General features: G+C 47.8%; 1 protein-coding gene across 1 annotated transcript; it reads right to left on the bottom strand.

The window, feature by feature from the left end:
• Positions 1–6: 6 nt before the first annotated feature.
• On the bottom strand, positions 7–18,392 carry LOC128892702 (uncharacterized; the record flags this gene model as incomplete). The annotated part of the gene is made up of 5 exons (XM_054153248.1): positions 7–706; positions 10,250–10,393; positions 12,958–13,098; positions 18,008–18,100; positions 18,339–18,392. Coding segments are annotated over 5 exons (905 nt in total), but the record flags the coding sequence as incomplete, so codon positions are not given.
• Positions 18,393–19,052: the final 660 nt, after the last annotated feature.

Raw genomic sequence — 19,052 nt, 5'->3', positions numbered from 1 at the left:
ATCTCTCGGAGGCAATCTTTTATTTTTTCCCCATGTTCTAGCAGCCATTCCGCGCTTCGCAAGAAGGTAAACTCGAAGATAAAGTCGGTCGACAAACGTAACCAACGGATCGAAACGAATTGTATCGTACCGCAAACGAGGAGTCGATGTACGAATTTTTTGAATAATTTCTAATGGAAGCAATTGCTCAGGAGAAATTCAATTACGTATACGCCAATGATCTTGAGTTCCGATCAACGGTCACTTCTCAAACGAACCGAACTCGAAAAATCCAGGGCGACTGGAACACGGATGACGATGCAGGTCGCACGCAACCGCCCCGTTGCTTTCGTTCGCGATCCACGAAAACATTCTTCGAGAACTTTTCGGAATATTACACGACCTCGTTTATGCAACGCTGCAACTCGTCCAGCGCGAACGAGAACATAAATTAGCGAACAGCAGTCCGCGGAAGTCGAAGAAGATTCCGTTTGGCGATACGTCGACAACGGGGCGGCTTCGAAGGATCCGGAAGCTACCTGGGGCAGTTGCTGAGTATTCTCGGCCTCCTGGCAGACGAACGTCACGAAATCCGAGAGGGTGTCGTGACCGTTCTCGGGGTATTTGACCACCCCCGCGGAGGCAGGGTGCTCCGGCTGATAGTAGGCGAGCCCGGACATACTCTGACCGGAACCACCGGCTAGTCCTTCGTGCGGTGAGTGCAATCCTGAAACACAATTCACCACTGTCATCGTCCGACTGTCCGCCCGGGGCCACGACGAACCACCCCCTAAATTCGACCGTCATCTTTCGTTGGATCGACTCCGTTTCGCGTCCTCTTCGAGGATCACACTTCGTCGCCCGGAGCCTCTTCTTACCCTCTCGCGGAATATTTTCCAATCGATGAAAACAATGCTATCTCGCGCTCACCGACAACTTCGAAAGGTACGAGTGGTATCGGTTTTGCAAGCAAAAGTGGTATATTTCGTTACGATGGAAACACGTAGCCAACGGTCGACGTAGATAGTTCTCTTCGCTGGCAGCAAAGTGTAACGTGTAGCTTGCAGGACCGAGACGTCCACGACATTTTCGAATAATTTAACGTTCGTTCAAGTAACCTCGAATTTTCAGACTCGAGGCACGTTCGTTTTTCGTGCACGCTTTCCGGATGAATCGACAGCCAGGAAATTTTCAAGCACGAAGCTACGATGATGTTAATTTTGTTAATACCGGGGAACGTTAACAAAGCTGAAACGTTATCCGCTCGAGTTCGTCGCGAGAGTTTAGCGGAAGAGGGAGCAAACAGAGGTAACGATTGCCGCTGTAAGTCTGTTAGGGGGTGGTTTTAGTGGTGTTTCAGGGGTAGGGGGCGACCAACTATAACGATCGTGTTAAGTATATATAGATATATATATATATATATATACGAGTATATACGAGTATATACGTATATACATATACGATATATATATATATATATATATATATATATATATATATAGATAAGGCACTCCAAGCGTGAGGCTGGCTGGCTGAAATGTACATGTGTTCGTATACGCGCGCACGCGCGCGCAACTGCACCTGAAAACGCATCGTTTGCCATTTGATATCGTTCGTGTAGTTTGTTTCAAAGATTCGTTTACATAAATTGCAACGAGATTCGAATAATCGACTCAGTCAGGGAAAGAATCTATCGACAGCAGCAAACGTCCGCGCGCGTGCACGTGTATCGCGCAACATGTGAATATATACATGTATGTATATATACATATAGGTATGTATATATATAATAATAATAATAATAATAATAATAATAATAATAATATATATAGATAGAGAGGTATATATAGATATATATAGTGCAACAACAAACATCAAACAGCAAGATAACAACGATTAAACAACACATCAAAAACATCAAGGTAACAACAACATCAACATCAATACAATGATATACATATATACGTGAGAGAGATATATATATATATATATGTATGTATGTATGTATGTATATATATATATGTATATGGTAAACAACAACACCAACATCGCAACAACAATAGAATAGGTAGTATCGTACGGAGAGAGATAGATAGAGGTAGAGTGTGAGCAATAAACAAGTCTCAATCAAGGTTCGAAAATTAATTGAATCAATCAAGTCAATTAAGTCAATATAGTAATTAATTCCATCCAGCATACGACATACCCAGAGCATTGGCCGTGTGACAGTGAGTGAGATAGAGATAATTATGGTGTGCACGGTTCAAACGGGCACGACCTCGATCGTCGTTCGATCCATGGATCCAGGGTTCTCGCGCGACAGTTCTCGCTCGACAGTTTTCGTAAAATCGAACGTTCGCAACTTTCACGTTACGAGATTCGCGTAAAATTTCTCGACTTTCCACGGTTAGCCCCTGGAACCATCGGAAACTCCATTCGACTCGAGGCGGTGCCCTTAAAAAAATAGTAATACGTGAACAGGTGTAACAGGGTGTAACAGGGTGTAACAGGGTGGGCAGATAGACAGACAGACGAACAGACAGACGAACAGACAGACGAACAGACAAACAGACAGACAGCGACAGCTAGCTTACCAGGTAGACCGGTACTACGCAGTTAGCAAGAAATGCCGTCCGTCTGTCTGTCTGTCCGTTTCCAAAGCACCGAACGAAATTCCTTGCGCTCGGGGGTTGTTTTCCCGACCGATCTCTCGACGATTCGTTCGAGTCGCTTCGAGTGAACCGGGGACAGGGGTTGGCCGACTAACATCGAGCCATTTTTATCTTCTCGGCAACGGACAGGTCAGTCAGACGGACAGGCAAACGGGGGCGTTATATATATATAGATATACACATATAGTACTATACATACACAAGTGAACAGGAATATCGTGGAGTATACTTATTTCCATACAGAGGCATACAAAAATACGATTTTGGTTAGATTAATGGTTCGTTCGGTTAGTATCGTTGCGGGCGTGCTTATGGCGGATTACTCGTTTTCGGCGGTCCCTGGACAACTATTTCGTATCGGTCAAATTATACTCGGGCGTTGATCGTGCCACGGGTTCCGTTAAAAAAATATCACACGCGATACGGTCCCAACCGGACAGAGTAACGTCCGAATCGACATTTATCGGTTCATCATCGCGCGAACGGTGTTCGCTCATTCGAACGGAGAGCGTTGCTTTCTTCTTCGACCCGAATGCAATTTGAAAACCGTAGAGACCGGACTGTTGGAACTTGGAACGCAGCGGATCGATTTTTGTCGAGCCAGTAGAACGGGCGAGTCGGTGTCCAGACGCAGCGCGGTAGACTGCGTTCGGTCCGACCATGGTCGACCGTATCTACTGCTGTTCGCTCGTCAAACTGCGTCGAGTCGAGCAGGAAATCTTTCCGGTCAGGCGGTATATACTAGAAGCATCGTATCAGATCGTATTCCCTCCACCCGACCGAATCTGTAAGCTTTTCGTCGCATTAACGAACAAAACAAAACAGGGGTCCTACGAATAATTTGTCGCTTCTAAATCGATATCGTCTATGTGTGTCATATGCCTGAAAGCGCCAAGCTTCGTTGATCGTTCGAACGACGCGAATGAAAAATAAAATAGACGCAAAACGGCTAGAACGTAAAAAATCTATCTCGCGTTCGTCGAAACTATGGCAAACATTCGAACGATTCAATTTATCGTCCGGCCATCGGAAGAAGTTTCCTATTTCTCGTTTTAACCTGACCATTCGTCGAGGTATCGATCGTCGAATGGATTTCTCCGTTAACCAAAGTTTCAGTCTTCGGAAGGGGCCAGACGTTGAATCGTCGATATTCGCCAGGGTCGTGACTAAAATCGACTCGATCTTCCAAGTAGAAAACAATGGAGAAAAAAAGAACAATAATATCTCTGCTCGCCTACCAACGTCAGCATTGCGCGAACAATCGTGCACACAGCTGCAGGCGGCTATACAAACCGAGCAACGATTACTATAAATACACACACGCGCGCGTCTGTACAATCGACGATAATCGTGACGCGCGTATATCTATTTATAATAATTGTTACGCGTTCGTATGTGTACACACACATATATGATATATATATGTATATATATATATATATATATCATATATAGAAAGAGAGAGAGAGAGATGCAACATCGAGCTAACACAAAAATGTTCATTAAGTGCTAACATATAACATTCTTGCTTTTTTCGAGTTCCTCGTGACGACGCAGCGGTTTACCGTATCGCAATCAGACGTCGGGCGGATTTCTCGGGGATTCCCCTGTGGTGGACAAACGACCGTCGGATTAATCCACTTTCTTCCGTCCCACTTTGTCTCTACCCCTTTCTCTCCTTCCTTCTCTTTCACTTGGATCTCTCGAACCGAGGGAAAAGAGATCTCTAAGGGTACGAAAATTCTCTGGAATACTTCTCGATTATTCGTTGCTCGCTCCGCGATAACGACAATTAACATTTACAGGACGGCGTTGGCGTCACGTAGAAGAAAGAAAAAAAAAAAAAAAAAAAGGCAAATCGCATGGACCTACGCGACATATATTCCAATTCGGCATGGAACGACTCGCACGCGAGACGCGTTCGTGACAAACCGTCAACCGACACCGAAAGTACGCTCCTTACGTATGCAAGGAATGTAGCAACGTTTATCGCGCGTAAACATCGCAAGCACTTTCAACGGGCTGTCATCAAACCATTGTATAATTAATATACCAACGACGTAGTCAACATGGTGCAACAACTACCATAACAAGAGCGTCGGGACTATTGGAGCTCGTACGAAAAATAAAAAAAAAAAAAAATACAAAAAAAAAAAATAAAGTGCCACTTTGGTACATTGCATTCGATCGACGAAAGAGCAGTGCTTAATTCGAGCTTTTTCATTATCAACGGCGCCACCATGCGAATCGTCGATCATGGAAAATTCGCGGATAAAATCCTCGCCGGGGGAGAGAGAGAGAGAGAGAGAGAGAGAGAGAGAGAGAGAGAGAGAGAGTCCATTGAAAACGAACGAACGATAAATCAGTCGCTCGCGATTGTTTTGAAGCTTTCGCAAAGTACGTTCCGGGAAATTAAGCACTGCACTTAGCGCGATTGGGAATAGATCTATTGAATCAAGGGGAACATAACAGATAAGGTTGGAGAAGAACCGAACATCGCGGTGATCGATAGCGAAGGCATTCGAGAGGATTGCTCGACGGGGCATGCCGCGAGAACCGAGTACTCGGAAACAGAGGACCGAGTCCTACGAACGCTTTCGGTACCTCGAATACACTCCAACTTATCGAACGTTGATTAAATAAATTCACGTTTATAATTGTTCTAATAATTAGTCGCTGTATTTCGAGCTACCCGCGTATTACCGAGTACACGGACAGCTTTACCAAATACCGTCTGCGTTTCTCTCGATTTTCCCAATGTTCGAGAAAACGTGTCCCTTTTTTCCTTTCGCTGTGACTGCGCTCGGTCTTCGAAATATCATCGACTGGGTAAATCGTAAACTTTTCTCATCCTTCTTTCGAATTCGTCTCTTCTAAACCGAAGGATAAACAAAAGTTTGCTTCTACGTTGCATCGAGGATATCGTCGAAATTTAGAGTGTGTGTGTGTGTACGTGTGTACGTGTGTACGTGCGCAGAGGGTGGTCCTTTATACGCGCAAAGTAGCAACGTGTCGCGATGTGTGCACGGAGACACGGACACATACTTAGAGATATATAAAGTGGTGCTATGGAGGAGCGGAGGTTGAGGGGTGATTGTGCAATTTCGAGCCGCATCGACGATTCGCGTCTTCGTCGCTCGCGATTTCGCAAGACGAGCTTTATTTTATCTCCTCTAACATCTTTTAATCTCTCTCTCTGTGTTTTTGCGAACACAACTTTCGCGATTCGAGTGCTTTTTGTGACTTTTCCTATCCGATACCGAATACCCGATAAATCCCAGACGTACGAAACATGAAAATAGTCCAATCTTCTAATCCCCTATCCCTCGTCCCCTAATATCGATAAATCGAAACGGTACTTCGAAGTTCTCGACTTCCAAAAGGTTCGTCGCCTCCGAGAAATCCTCTTCGAAGCGATTTCCTCCGTTCGTTCGCTCCCTTGATCGCTTCGTCTTCGAAACCTTCCTCTAAACTCGCGCAATCATCTCGCGAAACTCGCGAAATCGATCGCAACGAGGCTCGAAGACGCGAATCGCCTGGAGTTTCAACGATACGCAATATACGGTAAAAGTGAGAAATATAGCGATACACACGGAGCGCCAGAGCGCATTTAACTAGGGTGGCGGGGGTGGCTGTGTTTCGTTTAAAACTCGAACGCTCTTGCATCCGTCCGAAGCAGTGTTTCTCAAACAACGTCTAGCCCTCGATGAAGGACAATTTTTTTACAGGACTCCCAAAATACGTTTCTTATTCTTTGCTACTAGAGTTTCGAACGAATCTATTTTCCGTCGCCCTCGAGAGAAGCAACATCGAAATTACCTGGTTTCCTTTTTTTACCACAGACAACAGCGTTTTTTTATCTACGTTTGAGAAACACCGGTCTAAATAGTATCCGAAATATGTATACGCGTGTATATGTTGCATGTGTCTCAGGTCGTGTACGTACGCGCATGTATACGTGACAGAGAGAAAGGAGAAGGAGAGACACGATATACAGAAGTAGTGCGAGATAGAAATCATGGAAAAAGAAAATAAGAAATGACAAACGTGACAGCAATAGAGGAAAATATATATATATATGTATGTATGTATGTATCTATTATGTATACATACACGCGTACACGCGAACACGCGGGACGGGCATGGTTGTTCGAGACGAAAGCCATTCCTGTCGGATGTATCGAGAGGCACCGACACGCGATATCGTTCGCGACCGTGTGCGTTCACCTGCGTACGTGTCTCAACTGCGGAAACGACGATCCCTCGAACCTCGACGAGTGTATCGAACGAATCGTGCTCGATCGATATATTCCTCGTTGCTGGACGATCGCGAGTTTTTCCCTCCGCGACCAACATTGATTTAGGAAGCACTCGGCAAAACCACTCTCGCTATTTCGTTCGTTCGCGCTTTTCTACGCGTGCTTGTGGGCCATTCTTTCAAACCCCTTTTCTTTTTGCGCTTTCAAACATTGATAACCCTGGAAGCTGGCGCCAGAGGACGAGAACTTTTCAAATTTCTCCCGGAGATTCGTATCCGTATTTAGTTGGAAGCTGATTAGTAAAATACGAGCGCCATCCGCATTCGTGCATCGTGGCCTCCTGTGAATTTTACGCGACGCCATACGTCCGGGTGACACGGCAGCCAACGCGTTAAAAGATTTACTTATACGGAGTGGCCCATTTATCGAGAAAACCTTCGCTGTCGCTTATTTCGAACGAGCACGAAGAAGGAAGAAATCGTCTCGATGATTCCACGTACGTAGATGTGACGCGCGCTCGTATGAACGTCAAGTTCAGCGCACACGACACGCGTCCGTCGCGTGTACACGTATACGCGTGCGTACGTGTACGTAGAATAGATACAGAGTCAGATATAGGTATATATATATATATATATATGGAACAGTCAATAACCAGTCACAAAGTACCTTTTAGTCGAGTTAGCGAGCTTCTCTCTACGCTCGGGCTCAGACTGAAACAGAGATCATCACGCGTCATTTTCACGCGATCATTCAAGGTTGCTCGCGGTACGTGGCCCGCAAGGCTGCACGCGGCCATCGATCATCGATCCCGTGGATCGCTCGAAAACTCCCACTCGCGATATCGAATTTCCCGATCTCGATCCCCGCTTTAGCATCGAGTTGGAAGTCTTTCACGTCGGTGTTCGAACCACGGATGGGTAAACTTCTCGTTCGAATAAAAAACTTGGAAAACTATCGACTTCACGTCCACCGCTCGTTAAATAGATATCAGAAAATCACCGTTACTTTTTCATTCCTTACTCGGGGAAAACATTTTCGCGACTTAACTTTACGTCGACCTCGATTCAGGGTCGTCGCGGTACCCGCGGATACGGCGATATTAGCTTCGAACCAGCGAAGGATTCTCATCCTTCGAGGACGGACAGATTTCTTGGACGTCCTTCGGTTCCGTCTCGCTCGTCGAAAAATCGCGTCGAGCCCCACTAACCTACTTTCGACCGTGCGACTGCTGATTTAGAAGCACGTTCCCGTCGAACTGGACACTTGGTCTCGTCCACGATTATTTTCCGTCAACCGAACCAATAATTACAAATTTCGCAAACGGATGCGTAACAACGGAAACGAGTGAACGTCGCGTGCAACGGTCAAATAAAATTTCGCTCGTTCCTGGATTTCGCGTTAAAGTCGGATAAACTTTAAGCGCGCTCGCAAATCCTCGCTAACAAAATTGTCCTCGAAGCGTCTGCATCGCGATTTTGGAAAGTGGGTTAGCGAGCCGCGACGCGAATCAGGACGCCACGAGACGATCGATCTCGCATCCCCTCTGACACACCTAGCGGGCTCGATCGTTTCTGGGGATCGAGATCCGAGAGATCCCCGCTTCTCGGTGATCGATTTTACTTACATGATGCCTGGCTGAGCTCAGTTTGGGTCTATCGCACACTGGACATTCGAGGCGCCAAATCGTCGACGATGCATCGGAACTCGGAGCACGGCGCGACGAGGATGCGCATTAAAAATGCATAATTTCCGCGCGAAGAGAGAACGATAAAGGTTACCCGACGCTACAAGGATATTTATACCGCTTCGAGAAATTCAACCCGTTATCTATCGCTACTTTGACGATCGATGAGTCGAAACGTAATACGGAGCGTAATGAAAATGCGTGAAAATTCAAGATGGAAAGTGTAACGGAAAGAGTAGTCGAGTAATTCGAATGATTGGAACGCGACAGCTTGTACCCCGTAGTTTTTACAAATTTTAACGAACCCGTGAAAATGTTTCTCGATTCGTGGTGCGCCCTGTCGTCGTGCGCCGAGTTCGCCGATGGAGGGACAAACGCAGAGCGTGAGTCGGTGATCGATGAAGATCGCTGGTCTCGCATCAATCGTCGGTGGCCGGTGACACAAGCCAGCGAGAACGCGAAAAAAAATCCAGGAGTACGAGGGTCGTGTTATCTCGAGGACGTTGCGTTCGTTCGCGTTGTTAGATGATTTGTTAGTGGACTCGTCAGGCAAAAGCGGACAAGACTGAAGCGCACGAGGGTGTGACAGGAGCTGTCGCGAATCGGGGGTCGATTCCTTCGCGCTTCATCCGGGGGGTCACTTCTGGGGACTTGACCGGAAAAGAGAACAAAAATAGGGGGCTGGGGTTTGGGGCGAAGGAGAAGAAACTACGAAGAGGTCGCGCCGTCGTCGACGCGACCCTCCTTCGTCGACGGTCTCCGTGTTCGTGTTCGTGTTCGAGCAGCTTTTTCGATCTCCGATGCTAAATCGGTGTGCATTCCGGTATGCAGAGTACTTACAGTTCTCCCCATCGATCAAACGTTACGTTAAGAGGAAACACGATTCCGCCTGCTTTTTTTTTCTTTATCTTTACGCGTTTCGTTTCGTACGAGAACTGGTCGAATCTATCGTCTAGGCAGTCCGTGTATCGAGCTGGACAAAGTATCGTGACGCGTGAGTGAACTACTCTTTTGTATCGTTTCGAAGCAACCTCGATGCACGATTTTTGTCAGCGAACAGGACGTACGGTTACTCGAACACCTTTCTTTTTTATCATTTTTCTATCTTACGCGAACTAAAAGTGACCTTTACCACGCGTCAAGATACTAATCCGCGAACGCTCGCTGCCAAGTTTCGGCTGGTAGAGGATCTCGTGGCTCTTTGCGAGAGATTCGGGAAATCGAATGGGTAAGCTGTTGTAAAAATGTTACATCTACCTCTAGATAATTGTTTCCCTTATCGATGGACGTAAACGGATTCTACGAACGAGAATATGCAGAGTAGGACGAAAAGAATACGTACATGTATGCTTTTTACGAGACAAAGTAATTCTATCGGTTTCAACTATATCGACAGAGGTGATCTCTGAACGCGATTTCAAGTATCGGTATGGAAATACAAGGAAAATAAGAGAAATCCTTTGCGGTATCGTTTCTTTGTTGACTCGCGAATTTAAAGTTTTCGTTGCTGAAGTAGACAAAGAGCCGCAAGATCCGCTTTCGAGAGGCTCGAAAATCTTAGGAGTCCGAACAGCCGCTTTAACATCGTGAAACGTTATCGCGAGCTTACGATAGATTCCGAGATATGATCGCGTGTTGTCGTCGGCACATACCCGTTTGCGAATGCGGAGAGTCCATTCCACGATGGCCGTCCTCGGGCCTGAGGACTGGCGAGAAGGTTGGCGCGCTCGAAACGGAAACGGTCGGGGGCTTTTCAGTCTTGTCGTTCCTTATGAGCTGATGCACCGGCGGCGGGCCTGCGAACAGAAAATCACACAGATTGACTGCCATTGCACGAGTAAACCATCTCTTAGGATATAATTAATCGCGAGTACACGCTGTAACAAGGATAACGATAGAAAACGGTGGAAAGAAGGGATCAATCGAGCAAAGTTTCTCGGTGTCCTTGGCACAGAAGAGACCCCCGAGGCGAGAATCGTTAATCCCGGAAGGGGTCGCGCGGAGGAAATACCGGATAGAGGAAGAAGCGTCTTGGTCAACGAATTTACATGCACGTAAAATACGTAGAAAGAGGCCGTTTCGCGGCCATAAAATTAGTTTCGCCGATGGGATGGGGCGAATATTTACGCCAGTCGTTAATTTAACGACAATACAGTCGATCAACCGGGCCACCCCCAACGCCGCTATAAAGGCAACGTATGTATGATAAAAAGGGAGCACGGAGAATGCGGTTGGCCGTGGTCCAGGTATGCTTATTGCCGGAATTTTTCTCCGTGTATATTTTGCTTGAGAAAGTGGTCATTTTATTCTGTCCGTAAATTCCGTCTATCCGGCGGCGTTGCAGCCACTCCTCCTCCTACGGTAGCATAAACTCAAAACTTTCGGTCGGTGGTCCGATCGAAGTCACGACTTCACGTGCCCTTGCGCGTTCATCTTCTCGCGCGATTCTCGATTTTTCAGAAAGAAGAACAAACGTGCGAGTTTTTTTTTTTTTTAATCGACGCGAAATTAGCGCGAGAAACACCGCGCGATTCGTGAATTCCCTATTCTTCGTTCGGCTCTTTGCTCTTTATTTTTTTCCCCCCTCAAAAAGCCTCCGTCCGGAAGTTATTCCTCTTTTTCATCTCCATCCAACGACTTCCGCTCTTTGGGGGAGGAGGTTATCGTTTGATCGATGAAAGAGTTAAGAGGGATGAGAGAGAGAAAGAGAGAGAGAGAGAGAGAGAGAGGGGGGGGGAGGGAGAGATCCGGAGGATGGGGCGTGATAAAGGGAGGCCGACGAAGAATAGAAAGAAAATAGAGAACGGAAAGGGAGAAATATAGGGAAAATGATCTATAGAACGCTGAGCAAAGTAGATCCCGATAACAAAGGACTCCCCGATAAGCCGCCGGATGAGATTGAACTCGGGGACAAAAAACGTCCAACCTCTGACCGCTGCAAATTTGTTACTTAAACCGAACCGATACGACCGATTCGATCGCGGTAACCTCCAACCGTCGGCGTCGGCGTCGGCGTCGACTCGATAAATTATACTATATTAAAGAAGACATCGGCCAGCCCTAAACCAGCGCTTCGATCAACGATTCATCTAGCTCCCTTTATCGTAACGTATCGATTATAATCGATTACAAGATTAAGTAAATTAAATGAATGGAGCGAACGAAACGAATACTGTAACTATAGAAATGAATCACCCTAACTGCAACTGCAGTTAGAACACTCGATTACGAGCGGGTCTGGTTGTCTGGCACACAATCAAAGTTTTCAGATTGGACGGTGTTCATGAGCAGAAGGCGCTAACGAGTCGGTAGCACAGCTCCGCTGCGGACATTAGGGCTTCCTATAAGATGTTGGATCTATCCTATACCTTGGCTGTGTCATAAGATTGCACTTTTAGATACGTCGAAATGCCGCAAAAGAAAATTAGATTACCGCGACGAAGATATTCTAAACACAACTCGCTCGATTCTACGGAGGCAAGCGAAACGACGCACGTCGTCGAGGAGAGGCGATTCCGCATAGACTCGAGTGTCCTCGAATGGTTTAATTTTAGTGGTGGTGCGGAAAAACGATAAAGATACCGTAAAATCACGGTTTCGCGAACGACACCTGGTAAAAACAAGATCTGCGCAAAGAATTTCGTCGCGATGCATCTGCTTGCAGAGCATTAAATCGCAACGCGCCGATTCAACCGGACCTGACGTCCAGCCAATCTGGATGTAATATTACGAAAACACTTTTATCGAGCTAATTCGACTAAACACTAAATCGAAAGGAATACCGCGTCTAAACTTTAGATTCAAAAAGGTTACGGTCTTTCGAATGTCACCGCGACGATAATCGATGCTTGAGATCGCAACGTATTCAAGTCCAACGCACCGAATGCCAACGCGTTTGAATTGCGATGCGTCGACTCTAGCCGTTGGAAATCACAATGCGTCGGTTCTCGAAGCAACGTGGTTCTAGAAACTTGGACAAGCGTACCGCGTTCCCAAGCGTGGCTACTAAAAATTGATACGGAAAAAAGTTGAATTTCGCAAACATATACTATATCCGTCCGCGATGTTATTTTTGTTACGTACGTCTTCTCCCGAGCTATCGATATTTTGTATATTTCGTAAGAAAAGAGCTACGACTTGTCCTAGTTTCGAGAATCATTCTGTACGGAATATATCATGTTAGAAGGCGCCACTACGCGGCGCGTCGCGACGCGATACGTCGTTCCACGGATCGCATCGGATCGCATCGCATCGCATCGCATCGCATCGTCGAGGCAGCTGCATCGGTTTGTCGCGCGGAACCGGGTGACAGCGTGCGTTCACTAAAAATAAGGGCGAACGTAAAGGTTTTGAAACTCACTGAAGCTAGCCGCTGGCTGAGCATGATCCGCGGCCGTGGCTGCGGACGGAGGGGTGTAGCTGCTGCAGTAGTACGGCGGGTGCTCTATTTTGATCGCGTTTATTTGAGGCTGCATGTCGCTGAGGTCATGCAGTATGGACGCTGAAACCAGACACACATTAGCGGTTACGGATCCTCGCGCGTTCGTACGTCATCCGCTCCTCCTCGTCGTCCTCTTCGTCGTCGTCGTCGTCGTCGTCGTCTTCGTCGTCTTAGTTTTCTTGCGCTCCCGATTCTCGCGAGGAAATCGCACTTCCGCGCGTTTTCCTTCGAGAAACTTACCCCCTCACCCTTCCCACACGCTTCTCTACTGCATCGCCGAGAACGCGTCGGAAAGGAGCGGTTTTTTGTGAGCGCATTTACCTTATCCAAATTCTTCGAATTTCTTTGGCAATACCAGCGCAACAACTACTTTTTATTCGGGTTATCGCGTACCAGATTTTCGTGTTTGACAGGCGGCAGGAATCTTCGGGAATTCCATTTTCTCACCGTATCTCGACCATCGTTTCGAAGCTACAGCCAAGAGGCGTGCCGCGTACTGCCAAGAGAACTCGAACAATTTGTCCATCTACCGGCTACGTAATTACTCATCGTTACTCGGAGCAACCGAAACACATGTGTGCTCCCATGACGAGTCGGTCGATGTCACTGATCGTTTTCGTATCTTTTCGAAACATTTTATCAAAAACATTTCACGATATTATATTTGACAGATAATGATTGGTTCGTGAGAGAAGACTGCTAAAATAAAATAGAAATACATATTTCGTAAGAGGGAAAACGATCAAAGAGTAATTGGAAACTCAACGCAAACTAAATCGTCCAGTTCCTGTCCCAAGAAATCGAAAGTGACTCCAGCCTCGTGGTGGAAACAACCGCGCGAACGCAGCGTTGTTTCGAGGGAGGGTAGCGGGCGGGTAGGGGTTGGTCGGTTAATTAATCGTCGGCCGGCCATTAGAATACGCTCCAGTTACACGTTCCGCTGAATCAGCGACACCGTAAAATAATAGGATTCCAGTTTGTCGCAGTTGGCGACGCGTAAATATAGGGATCCCCGTGCACGACGGTCAACGACCAATTAGGTTGAGCTAGTGCCGTAGAATTTGCATCCCGTGTAAGCAACTCGCTCGTAAAGCTGCGTTCTCTCTGTTAGAGACACTCCACGGATCGCGGGACTCCCCGACGGAGGGTTGTTCGCCGCCATCCACGCGGCGAAATATCTTCCGACTTCTTTGCCGCCCTCGGTAATTTACGCGCCACTGGCGATTGTATTTCTTCGGACCGCTCTAGTAACTTTATGCCAGAAACGGCGGTAGCGCCCGAGGAACTATCGCGTTTCCGTGCCGGCTGATTTAAATTCTGCAGCAGGCCGGAGGCGGGGGAGAACCGAGGATGGTATACGAGGATGGTTACGAACGATAAAGGGTTGATTTTCTGTCCGAGAGACACAGCAAAAATGGTAACCATTCCTTTTCGTAGATGGACGAGATTTAAAGCTTCGCCTAGCGCCGATATTTTCTTTCTCGTAACAGGCCAGCCCGAACACTCGTCCTCCATTTGTCTCGAGCGAACGTAGCTTCGCGCTAACGATGCGCCAACTACAGTTTCATTTTTACGCGAACTACGATCTTAACGGACGGTTGTTTCGCTCTTTAAACGGCGTTCGAAGGAGACGATAAGACGAACGAACGAAAAGACGAGTCGACAGATGAGTTTGTCCCCGATACGAGACTCGAGGCGTCTAACGAAGATCCTAATTACAGAATCAGTTCGAAAGCAGAGGGCCTGGAAGCGTGGATATTTATTTGGCTCGGCGAGTTTCTAACCGGTCCGAATGCTGACGCGGATCCATCGTGGTACAGGTGCACCCTCGGCCGTTCGCGTTTCTTTCTTTTTCCTACCCCTTTCCGTCCGCCATAACGCGTCCTCCACTTTTTCCCTTCCGCTCGAGCGAATCCCCCCCCCCCCCCCACCCCCCCCCATTCCTCGCAAATAGGTTTGATACGATTCTCGAATCGCAATTTCTTCCGTCGAGGGTTATGTATCGAAACGATCGAACGATTTGTTCCTTTTCGGTCAAGTACAACAAAAATTCTCCAAAGGAAACACCTCGGTTGGCCTTCGCGGCGCAGATAAACTCGGTAAAAATGCTTTCTTAAACGAATCCGAAGAGAAGCTCGATTTTCATTTCGATCCTGTCGATGCGAATGCCGGTGAAATTGAAACATTTACGGGCACGACTGCAACGTTCGAGTATTTCGATTCGACGGCCTCTACACGGATCCATGTCCGAAGAGGGTTCTCTACGGAGTGCCTTACTTTTTTATTGCGATGCTCCGAGTATACCCTCGAATTTCCAGACGCTAATTAAGAAGCACTCTCTCGTGCAGTTTCAGGTCCTACGTGCAGGGGTGGGTGATTCGTCGGCACATTTTACCACGAAACGTTAACCTCTTAACCGAGCAAGACGAGATAATCCGTCCTCCGGAACGTAACCGAACGATCCTCTCTTTACTAAAATAATATTTCGTCGTGGAAGCGACGTTTCTACCCTCTAAAGTCTCGGTCACCTATAGCGTTCCGTTCCGATATTTCACCGTATTTACCAATTTTCAACCACCATGAATTCCATAACTGAAAACCGCGACGACAATCGCCTCCCCTGGGGGTAGTGTGTTTCTATTATGCCTCGTCTTACACGTCGCGAGCGTCACGCCACCGACAGGATATTCTTCTCTATTTCACATCATCCACCCGCGCCCGTCCTCCCTCCCTCCCTCCCTCCCTCCCTCCCTCCGCGTACCCTCGGAAATTGCGCCCCTTTTTATCCAGCCTACGTGGGCTCCGAACATCGGCAGCAAAAAAAAAAAAAAAACCCCTGGAAAATACTGCCACACCACCCTGCGGGCCTACCTTTTTCCGTCGATTCCGCACACACGCTCGCGTCGCCGCGTACGTGTGGGCGCATTGTTGACACAAAAAAGGAGCGACGTATCCGGGGAGGGAGAGGAGGGGGGGGCGGGGGCGGGGGCGGGGGAGGGGGAGGGGGTGGATAGGAATCTGGAAAAAATTCGTCGAAAATCGCGCACGGCGCCGGGACCGTGATTCACGATTTTTTCTTTTTCTTTTTTTTTTTTTTTTTGTGTTCACGAGGGAGACCTCGAACGGCAGCGGTGCACTTTGAAAAAATCTCTCAGCGACTCGTCTCTGGCGAGGTTCTAACGAATAGGGGCGGAGGTAGCGTGCACCGACGAATGGTTAACCCTCTATATGGCGCAGGTTTTCGTTGCGACGCGAACGTTGGAAACGACGACGAGACCACCGTCGAGCCGAGAAGAAACGCGAACGGTTACCTGTCCGGAGAACCGTCTTAGGCCCAACATTGTTCAACGTCTTTACGAACGACGTACACAGTCCCGAATTTATAGACAACTTTTTGTTCGTTCCGACGACGACTACATCCCCCTCGAGTGCGGTCGTTACTCCCTCGGTCACTTTGCACGAAATTCTGCTCGAGTTATGGGGCGACTAAGTGGGTTATAGACCGTTAACGACCACGTACCAGCACCGTTAACCTCTAATCCGAGCTACCCTTCCCGAGAAACCATCTCGAATCTTTTCCAAGATATCCCCCCAAAGATAGTTCAGCGCGTCGCAGCAAAATTTCAGCATCGTGCTAGACTTATGGTCAGACCGGATCGTACGATATCGCTGTTGGTAAATTTCTAGCCGCGCTAGGAAGGTAAAAAATTGCGAAAAAGATGGTTCGATCGTGTCGAAAAGATCGACGAAAGCCACGGGAGGATTCAGTCACCCCGCGAGCCAGAGGAGCACAGAGGGAGGAGAGGGGGCGAGGAGAAGCTGCGAGGCTCTCTCAGCAGCTCTCTGAGGCCGTGAGCATTGTTCCCCGTCTATTAATACACCGGGTTGCATACTAATCTCCTGCCACGGTGACGCGAAGGGGAGCACGGGGGCAGGGGGGAGGGTGGCAAAAGGAGGAGGAGGAGGAGGAGGAGATGCAGAAAGAGGGGAAGAGTGCAGATGCATACGTCGAGGCTCGCGCCTCTTCTCGATACGCGCTCCCCTGCCCTATTATTCCATTTAGTGGCGATGCACGCGTGCCACGCTTGCTCGTTTCGCCAGAGATCGGCTGAAAATTTCAGTCGTGACGTCTTTCGTCGAAAAACAAGGAAACGACGACGCTACGAGAAACGTGCGCTCGGAAACAGACACTTTGACGTTTCGGGATACCTACGAATAGAGCGAGGAATAAAGAAATCCCTTCTTGGATTGTGGCATACGGGAAAACAGGCGAGAAATGTAAAACGCGTCGACAGCGTCCTGGTACGGTACCTCTGTCTTTAGCTTTTCACCGATCGAGTCCGTCGACTTTAGAATTTGAAATTCGATTCGAGGAAGGCTTACGAGCGAAGACTCACAGCAACGAACCAGTTTCGTGCACGAGTGCACGCGCAAAGCGTGCCGATCGTTCGTCAGGTCCTTGATAGCGAAAGAGGAGCGAAGTAGTCTCGGGCACGTCGAAAGGATAACTGTCAAGTGGAAGCCGCGATTCGCATTCCGGGCCTAAAAATACGCGAGCGTTCGTTTACCGTCGACATTCCTGGCGATAAACCGCTATCGATACACCCGAAGTAACCGACGTCTTTTCGATAACGAAACTAGCATAAACGAATACGGTTGGTACCGGCGGCGAGCGAGTTGCTTTTCATTTTCACGTCTATCCGCGTGCGTCTATCCGTTCCTGAGTACCATCCTCGTCGATGACTCTATCATCGAAAGGATGCTTTCAAAAGGTTTTCCAGATATCGATTTATTGATTACCTTTCGAAAGCATCCGTGAAAACGCGTCGCGAACAGAACGAACATTCGCTGTTCGTGCGTCGGATCAGAGAGACTGGAGACTTTCGATATCCTAGAATTCGGTCGACTTTCGTCCATGCAGGAAGCAACACGACAGCGTGAAACGAGCGAGAAAAAGAGATCGTCGTACCTTTTGAAAGCATCCAGAGCTCCTTGGAGCTGAAGACACCCGTCGCAAGGATCGTGTCATTGCAGACAACACCGTTATATAGTTCGTGGTAGCCTGTACCTGGGAACAGAACCCAGTCGACGACGTTTTATTCGTGTAAACGTGATGCCGAACGTCGTGTCTTTCGAACTTCTCTTCCGTGAGAGTTGGAGCATTTCAGCGAGACGTTCGTTCGAGAAATGACGAGCAACGGACTCGTTAATTCTATGCGAGATAGTCGCGTCGATATCCTATAGGATACCCTATTCGGTTCGAACGGATCGTTTCGTAAGACTCGAGACAATTCGTTTACCTTTTCGCCGCCTCTCCTCCTCCTTGCTCGCGTTGCAGATGCCGTTTAGGACCTCTGGAACAGTAAACGATGACACACAAATTAGACACTCGCAGGATAGCAGCCATAGTATGCTGTTCGGGGGACCGTCACCGATCAAACCATCTTTCGTTGCGGTATCGGATACGAGATATATTTCGGACACTTAAACTCTAAATTCTTATGCTCTATCCCATCTCACCTTCGCTGTCACACGGTGTTTTATATCGCGGGACCTTACGCAAATCTCATTACGCAACATACCACCGAAATACACGAGAGCCCGGAACGTGTGTTCGAGTTCCTCGAGGGATGGCTTCGGGGTACGAGAGGCGAGGAGATCGATTTCGGCGACGCGGATGGAAATTCGGAAAAACGTTTCGCAATCGTCGTCCGCGTCGTCGTCGGGTCTTCGCGATTCTGTTTGTTAAACAACAACAGAGAATCCCGTCGCAAAAACGAACGACCGTTATAAATAGACGTTAACAAACACATCTTCGCTGCCGAGTTATTTTTAATTGCGACTCAAACTTATACGCCGTTCGTTTATACCCTCGCCGCTGAAACGATAAGCGATCCCTGTTGCGAGCGCGCCATTCGCGTCTCAACCCTTACGCCTGGAAGATTGGACGTTTGTAACGAAGACAGGTGTGCGTCGAGAATCTATTCGAGAGACTCGTGTCGTTGGTGTTATAT

Source organism: Hylaeus anthracinus, unplaced genomic scaffold (assembly GCF_026225885.1).
Source record: "Hylaeus anthracinus isolate JK02 unplaced genomic scaffold, UHH_iyHylAnth1.0_haploid 14872, whole genome shotgun sequence".
In the NCBI taxonomy this organism is placed as follows: Eukaryota; Metazoa; Arthropoda; class Insecta; order Hymenoptera; family Colletidae; genus Hylaeus; species Hylaeus anthracinus.
The sequence above is the reverse complement of the archived record's forward strand: the minus strand, read 5'-3'. Positions and strand labels throughout refer to the sequence as shown.